The sequence below is a fragment of the Neoarius graeffei genome, chromosome 14 (genome assembly GCF_027579695.1).
Source record: "Neoarius graeffei isolate fNeoGra1 chromosome 14, fNeoGra1.pri, whole genome shotgun sequence".
Lineage (NCBI taxonomy): Eukaryota > Metazoa > Chordata > Actinopteri > Siluriformes > Ariidae > Neoarius > Neoarius graeffei.
Genome location: NC_083582.1, coordinates 47,390,871 through 47,399,571, shown reverse-complemented (window position 1 = coordinate 47,399,571; position 8,701 = coordinate 47,390,871). Strand labels below are relative to the sequence as shown.

Genomic DNA, 8,701 nt, shown 5'->3' with positions numbered 1-8,701 from the left:
TGAGGCGGGTATACACGCTGGATGGGACGCTTGTCCATCACAAGGCACCACACATGTATGCGCGCACACAATCGACTAATTGCAATTTATTTGAGACACCTTACCTACTGGCATATTTTTTGGGAGATGGGAAGAAACTGGAGAACCCAGAAAAATGCACAAGAAACTCTGCCCAGACAGCAATCTGAGCTCAGGATCCAACCAGGACCATGGAATTATGAGGTGGCAACAATACCCACCCCTGTAACCATCAACACATGACAAAATGGATGTTTGTAGTCTTTTTATTCAACTGACTTTTGTTGTTTCAATCTTTCAAGTAAAACAATGTGGAATTACATGGGAACAAAAGGAATGTAACAAATTCAGAGACCAAATAAAAATAAGACTATCACCACATTCTACCCATTCCCCAAAACAAGTGTTTACCCCAAAATGGGATAAGGACAGCAGCTGTCAAGGTTCTGCTGAAGGAGGAAAAAAAAATCAAAAAGGTTTATGCAGGATAATTTCTTCTTAGTTTTTCATAAAAAGGATGAATAAAAAAACAGCAATTTACACTAAAGAGGTGTTTTCAGTTTGGTTGGACTTTAACACAGATGCACCTTCTGTGGTTCTGGATGGAAAATTTCTTTATTACACTTTAAACACTAAAAATTTTTTGAAGACCAAATTTGTTTTCTTAACAAGGCATACAGGGATCCAGTCCTATACGGATCAACAGGCACTCCCACTTTGTCACGCTAACTTGAGAATGTTCGACAACAAAGTTTAATAGAAAGTCGACCACTAATACTTTGGGAAAGGTGAAAAAAAAAATGACGTTGCATTTCATCTCCATATTGCCAGAAAGGATAAGCAGATTTGAATATTTTCCACAAGCTCACAGATATACATAGTGTGAGGTACCAGTAATTAACTTGACAAAGCGATGGTTTATTTAAAAAAAAAAAAACTCTCGTGGGGTATTACACAAAATGTGCAAATGGAGAAATGCAGGCTGAACTTAAACTAATAGTAACTGATAGGGGGAAAAAATTACACAAGACAAAGAGGTCTGAGTAGAGACCAACTCCAGCATAGTGCAGCAAAATCACATTTACAGACCGGCTCTCTTCATACCCTGGAAGAAACCACAGAATATTCTTAATTTATCAACTGACTTGAAACAAACAATAGTCAACAGCTAGGCAAACACTGTCATAGCCCAACTGCTTAAAAATGTTTTAACACTCAATCTTTCAAATGTAGCATAAATTACTTTATGCAATCACCGTTGCAGCACAAGTAAACTCTGTATAAAGGGTACACATGACCCATCTTAACAGATACTTCTTTTAGTATTCCAGTCTTTACATGATTACAGTACATAGTGTGAACTAAACAATTCTTGCCCCTTGCCCAGCTATCCAAAGTCCTTGTGGTATAGTTCGGTACAGTCCTTTTGATCTTATTACCAAGACCATACCAATGCCATTTTTTAATGAATAACTTTCTCCCCATCTGTCCTGCATCTTCACACTCAAGATGGCTTAATAGAATGCACCCAAGTTTAGTTCTTATTGCAAAGTGCAATAGACTCAATTTGACATCTCACAGACGGTGTTAAAGAATGGCAAGTTTGATCCCCGTTCTTTAAAACCCGTAAAACCCTTCCTCTCATTACTGCAGTTCTCAGTCATTATCTCCCTTGTCCTAAATCAAGTTTTGGAGTGCCGTTGCTGACTGGAGGAGGAACGGGTGTTGCTAGCTGGAGTGCGAGCCTGAGCTGCTGCCAGCGCAGCAACACTCCTCAGCACCCTGTCAGGAGTTCCCTCACATGATCCAGCATTGGGCTCTGGCTTCTCATGATTTTTTGAATGCCTCTCTCTTCTGCTTTCACGGCCTCGGTTCTCTCCAGTTTTCTTCTGCCTGCCTTTCCCTTTCTCAGTGTCACTACCCGAGGAAGGAGCCCTCGAGTGTGAGTGTGGTGGACCAGTGCTCCGTGAGCTCAGGCTGCGGGTGCACTGGCTGCTGTTGCTGCTGCTCCGGCTCCTGCTGCTCCCTGCCCCTCTTTCACTGCTTACACTACTGCAAGCACTGTGCCCTCTCGAAGACCTCGTCTCTCTGTTTTCTTCCTCTATGTCCTCCTTTTGATCTGAAGTCTTTTTCTTTTCTTCTTTTTTGGCTCTCTTGGCTTCAGTTTCCAAAGGGGGCACAAGATTGCCGGGTCGCTGCCGAGTAGAGCGGGAGGCAGCGTGAGCTGTTCCAGCGGTGGACTGTGGGGAATCTGTTAAACGAGTTGGGGTTTGTCGACTACTCTCTGCCTTATTAACAACTGAATTTGTCTTAGGGGAGTCCTGGTCTTGTTTGCCTTTAGACTTGCAGATTTTTTCAGAAGTGGGTTGCTGTCCTTGTGTAGACTTGAGTTTGGAACTGGAAATTGGTGGATCTGGTCCCTTTCCTCTCATAGCCAAAAGCTTAGCAGCGGCATTGAGTGCTGAGCAGCGTTTGCCTAATACTTCTGGCTCGGATGAGACTGGAGAAGTCAGTTTTGAAATAGGTTGGGTGCCTGTGGATTTACGGGTTACCCTCGCAGGTGTTGCTGCAGTGGACTCCACTTCTTTGGTTGCTTTCTTATCAGACCTCCTTCGCCCATTACTGTTCTTATCACCTTTGTCACTCATGGTCTCCTCCTCCAAACGTTTGTGTGAGGAACGAGTAAGACGTCTTTCTTGACCAGTGGAGTCTTCTGAATCGGAGGAAGTGGAGTTGGAACCCTGACTCTCAGATTTCACTTGCTCTTTATCAGACCCTCTGTCTGTGCCATCTTTTTCTGACTCCCTTTCCATTCGCTTTCTCTTTGCTGGCATACTGCTCTCTGTAGACTTTTTTGACTGAGAAGAGAGAGTACCACTGGAAGAAACAGAAGATGGAGAGGAGGAGCGAACAGATTCCTGACTGCTTTGTCGACAAATCATTTTTTTCTTGCCTGTACTTTTGCCATCTTGCTCCTTTGTCTGACTCTCCATTTCTAGTGGTGTATCAGCCACATCACTCGCAGCAGTGCTTTGCATCGCTGTCTGATCCTCTGGTAAATTTTCCAACTTCCTCTTTTTTGCCTGAGACTGGCTGCATTCGCTGTCTGCTTTCTCAGGCTTTCCAGAGATGTCAGTTTCCATTTCTTCTGTAGATTCAATTAAGCTATCTTCCACTGACACACTAAGGTCATGTTGATTCTCAGTTCTCTGTTCTTCAGCAGGTGCAGACGTATGTGTAGTTATCTGCCTAGAAGCATGTGATTGAGAGTCAGATGCTATTTCAAGTGACTCGGGAGAAGATAGAGTGGCTACAGGTATTTGGCTTAAATGTGTAGAAGCTGTTTGTGTTAGTTCAGGCTTAGGTTGACAGAGAGCAGTGTGTGTCTGGTTCAGATTAAACGTAGTTTCCAGTGGTATTTCAGGTTGAAAAGAAGGCGGAGTCAAGTCAGGAATTGACAATGGTTGATCAGTTTTCACAGTAGGTTCAGATAACTCACATGTCTGGGCAAATGTAGTTGATGTGGCACTAACAGAGGTTAGTAGAGGACTTGCACTTGTGCTGCTTTCAAGCACTGGGTGTGCCAGCAATTCAGTAGATGTAGTTGAGACTTTGGGATGAGCTGTACACTGATTAGATTTCACAGATATCTCTGCAGCAACACCTTTGTCTGACACAGATGAGAGCTGTGAGGATACGGTAAGGGATACTTGTCTGCTCTGACAAACTGAGGATGTACATGAAATTATACACTCTTTGGCAGGGCTAGGAGCAGAGCCATCAAAACTGTCACTTGGAGTGGTAGCAGGCTGTAGTGAGGAAGGTTTTGTGTTGGTCTGACAGGGATTTTCTGTCTCAGTATCTTGAGCTGTAAGGGAAATGTCTGGAGACTCAGAGTTCGGCACTGTGGCCTTCAAAATTGTGTGATCAGATGACTGTTCTGGAGTGGATGTTTGCTTAATCTGAGATTCACAAGGTGTTTGAGGTGGGGGTGTATTGCATTGGGTGGTTTGAGTGTTTGCTTTAGGAGATTGGGGAGAGTCTACAGTTTTAAACGATTCAGACACACCATCAAAGTTTATTGTTGGGCACTCAGGAACAGAGGGCACAATTAAAGGCCCAAAAGTGGAACTATGCGAGTTAAGGTTTATAGCCAAAAGGTTTTCCTGTGAAATGGATGACAGGCCTGTAGGACAGCTTGCTTCTTTTTCAGGTTTCCCACCGTCTACTGAATTTGTGGTGGAATCTTTGCGAGGCCGTCCCCTCTTTCGCTTTGGTGACTGAGGTGGACTTTGTTCTTCACTTATAGATTTCTGTGCCACAAGGATATCCTGTTCTGGGGTTTCTAGTGGCTTAGGTAACATTTTGGGAGGTCGACCCCTTTTGCGCTTCCCTGGTAAGAAATAGGTTGCATTAGCATCTGATGCAACATTAGGGGTGGTACCATCATCCTTAGATAAAATAGGCTCCTGTTTCTTTGGTGACAAGGGAGTACGTCGATCAAGCCCTCTGCCTCTACCTAGGAACTGTTCTAATTGAGCAGCCATACGAGATTCCGTCTCCAAACGCCGGCGCACTGGTAAGTTCCGAAGGACGGGCATGTCAGGTGAATGGTGTGTAGGGGAGTAAGGGTGGTAGCCTCTCCCTGGATTTGCGAGTGATGAAGGGGAGGTCTGCTCCTGTCTTTGCTGTGTCTCGGGAGAGGACATTAAAGGTGATTTCGGAAGAGACTTATCATTAAGAGATTGGCTTGGTGAAAGGGGAACTACATCTTGTGAGGACTCAGCCTGCTCTGTCTCTTCAGAGGAACCTTCAGTATGCACTCCTCCACTCCCACTTTCTCCCCTTTTCCTTCGCTTTGGTTCCTTATCTTCAACCACAGTGACAAGGCGACCAGGAAGCTTTCTAAGGACTTTTGCAGATGGAGAATCTTCTGGAAGGCCCTTCAGGACCTCTTCATCAGCAGACTGGCGCTTACGTGGTGAACGAGAATGTGGAGATGCCAGTGAAGGAAAGAGTGAATGCTGGCCATCCTGCTCTGACTGATGTTCTGGAGAGCAAATAGATTCTGAAGATACAGATGCCCTCCTCTCTCTTATCTGTTGTGGGGTGTTGGTCTCTGCTCCATACTCATCCCCTGTATCTCTGAATATTGTTGTTAGTGTTGAAGTATGTCCACTGCAGTTTTGGTCCACTGATGAAGAGGCTTCATTTGAAGGTACTGGAGAAAGGGGCTCCTGATAGTGGTGTGGTACTCTGGGTCTTTCAGGATCAGACAGCTGCTGATCAATTTGGAGTTTCAGAGGTCCTCCAGTGGTGGATGTTGAGGAGGCGACATCTTCGTTTACTGCTCTACCTCGCATACCACTACGGAGTCTTTCAGGCAATTCTCTGGGCTGGGAGGACTTCTCACTGGAACTAGGCCCATGGGCACGGTTCAAACTTGTTTCCCCTCTCCTTCCCCTCTCTCTGTCTGGGGATGGAGGTGTTTTAGACAGATCCATTTTAGCTGGTGTTCCTCTAAGCCTGCCACTAACCCTTGTAGAGGGGGCACCTTTCTCTCGGTGTCTGCGTGTGCGACGAGCTGGAGGATGTTCCTCAGGTGTGTGAGGCATGGAGTAGTCATCATCATTATCAGATGACTGATGTAGTTTTAGACCCTCCTCCTTTGCCTGATCTAATCCTTTTCTTGCAGCTTCAACTTGCTCCTGTTGTCATGACAAAACAAATCACTGTTAACCGCAATTACATTTAGTCACACAGAATCTGTGATAGAATCTTATAATTCCAAGGACTTGAAATACTGTTTGCAATTAATAAGAGATTACCTCAGCCTGCTTTAATTCTTCTTTGCAAATATCCTCAAGAGATGCCTCCAGAAAATTCATGGCATATCGCTCTATGGGAGTGAGCTGTTAAAAGCAACATCAAGACACTTGATCAACGATCAAAAAGCAGTATAAAACTGGAAAGAACTTACTTTTTTATACAAAGATAAAATGTTACCTGTTCTACCAGAGCAGCAATTTCTTGCTCAGCTTTGGAAAGTTCCTCCTCTTCTTGGTCCCTGGTCTCACCATCATCCAGAGGAATATTTTCATTAAATTCTGCTAACTCAGCCACCTGCTCTGCTTTGGCTTGGGAAGCTGCTACTATGTCTTCTTCATCCTCAGCACGACACAAAGCCTGATAAGAGAGTTAGTCTCATCAACTGTTGCACACAAATAATGAGCAATTACTGGTTGAGGTTGAACAAAATATTATGATTTGTTAGTGGCGAGCAAGCAATTAACTATTTGCCGATGCTGAAGGCAGTGGCAAATAAATGCTTGTGAGACACTAACAAATAATATTTTGTGAAAACTGAGTTCAATAATTGTTTTCTATCATTCAAATTTTTTTGGGGGAAATACTGATTATAAAGTTTGCACAACAAGTCAAATGAAAAAGGAATCGAGCCATGTTGACAAAAGTGTAAAATAACTGTGCATGAGCAGATTATTTGCAGCAAGATGGCTTTCCATTGTAATGCGCATGAGCAGACCATTATTTGTAGACAATTATTTGCTGCTCACTCAGCCAATCAAAACGGTGTAAAAATAATTTGAATGGTTAAAAAAAAATTATATATATATATATATATATATATATATATATATATATATATATATATTTATTTTACACAATTAAGTACAATTTAACTATGTTTTGGAAAGAGAATAGTTTTTACCTGCTCCAGAATAGTAGTTTGTTGTTTATTTACAGCTTCCTCATCATCTGATGGAGGTACACTTGATTCGGCTTCCTTCTTTTCCCCCTCATACACATCAAACAATTCTCGGATAGTTTGCTGTTTGTTTAAAAAGAAAAAGAGGGAGAATATTTCACATTAACCATCTCTCATTAATATGATTTTTTTCCAGTAATTAAGTTAATAAATACAGTACCAGTCCAAAAACATTTAGACACACCTAATTCAATGTTTTTTTCTTTGCTTATTGATTAACAGACACTTCATTTAATGATGTTTCTGTTTACTTAGTTGTGCGGTTCTTGACATAATATGGATTACTACAGTTGTGGAATAGGGCTGGTGACTGTATTTTTATTATTTACTATTGACTGTTTGATCTCAAATATATTAAGAAGGCAAGAAATTTCACTAATTAACTTTTGGCGAAGCACACCTGTTAACTGAAAAGCATTCCAAGTGACTACCTCATGAAGCTGGTTAAGGCAATACCAATATTGGCAACAGTAAGTCATGTGTGTATGTTTGTGTTTTTATAGCTCCCTGCCCAGGGACCACAGACGCAAATTAGCTTTCTAGCTAACTCTGGTACTAGCGATGTCTTGTACATGGTCCCTGTCAAATAAGCTAATAAACTAAACTAATAGTGCACGAAAATATGATACATTGAGGAATTAAAAACAAAAACCACCTCAAACGTTTATTTTAAAAAAATAAAATAAAAATTTGTTTGCCACATAATTCCATAGTTTTAATGTCTTCAGTTTGTTCTACAACGTAGAAAACAGTCAAAATACAGAAAAACCTATGAATGAGTAGGTGTGCTCAAACTTGAATAGTATTTTACATATGAAAGAAATATACCTGTTTGAAAAAGGCAGTTGTGAAGTTACCCCCTTCAATTGCCATATCTCCCAACATTCTCTTCTGGTTGGCTTTTTTCAAAATGTTTTCCTCCACGGTTCGTTCACTGATCAGTCTTAAATAAAATTTAACATTAAAAGAGATTCAGTGGGAAGAATCTGGATAGTTTCCACAAAAACATCTGTTTTTACTCATACTTGCCTTTCACAATTTACATTCTGAAGAAAATATAATCTGTACAGAATCATAATTATTTTATAGCTAAATTATAACAAAATACCTATAAATATGAACATCTCTGGTTTGTCCAATACGGTGGCAGCGGTCCTGAGCCTGAGCATCCATGGTGGGGTTCCAGTCACTATCGTAGAAGACCACTGTATCAGCCCCCGTCAGATTTACTCCCACACCACCACTCCGGGTGGACAAGATGAAACAGAAGATTCGACGGTCTGCATTAAAACGTTCCATCAGGGCCTAAGAGGTACAGAATGTCAAAGTAATCCAAGTGAACCCAAGTAGTGGTACAAGAACTGCTACAAAAATTCATATATTTGTTTTGTTGGGTCAGTATTGAAAATATTTTAAAGCATAACACCATCAAATTAATAGATGGCTTGAGAGGCATTTTTAACTACTCAATTTGCAATCTATTCAATTCAAGAACCAGATCTTTCTCCTTACCTGCCTCTGTTCCACTCGTGTGCTGCCATCCAACCGTAAGTAAATGTGCCCATGGTAATTGAGGAATTGCTCCAGTACATCCAGCATGCGGGTCATCTGAGTAAATATGAGCACTCTGTGACCTTCAGACTTCAGTTTCCGCAGCAGAAGATGGAGAGTCTGTAGCTTCCCTAATTTAAAAACACACAAATCCACCATTACAATCCAGTATGGCCTATTGTATGTGTAAATGTTCCACAAAAATAAAATGTTTCACCAAAAAAAAAAGTTTATATATAATTTTAACAAAAACCTTGTTCACAGACATTTGTAATGCATTTCACTAACTTAATTTATTTGTGCATCAGCTGCATTTATTTCTAGATTTCTCCATGTGCATTTACG

General features: G+C 41.5%; 1 protein-coding gene across 1 annotated transcript in view; it reads right to left on the bottom strand.

Annotated features, from left to right (window-relative positions):
• Positions 1-270: 270 nt before the first annotated feature.
• The window catches only part of srcap (Snf2-related CREBBP activator protein), a gene marked incomplete at its 5' end in the record, with an annotated part of 27,239 nt that continues 18,808 nt past the window's right edge, over positions 271-8,701 (bottom strand). The window contains 7 exons of the mRNA XM_060938863.1: positions 271-5,726; positions 5,847-5,930; positions 6,025-6,204; positions 6,749-6,868; positions 7,634-7,748; positions 7,914-8,110; positions 8,318-8,487. Coding sequence (XP_060794846.1) covers positions 1,701-5,726; positions 5,847-5,930; positions 6,025-6,204; positions 6,749-6,868; positions 7,634-7,748; positions 7,914-8,110; positions 8,318-8,487 — 4,892 coding nt within the window. The remainder of the gene's footprint in view (positions 5,727-5,846; positions 5,931-6,024; positions 6,205-6,748; positions 6,869-7,633; positions 7,749-7,913; positions 8,111-8,317; positions 8,488-8,701) is intronic.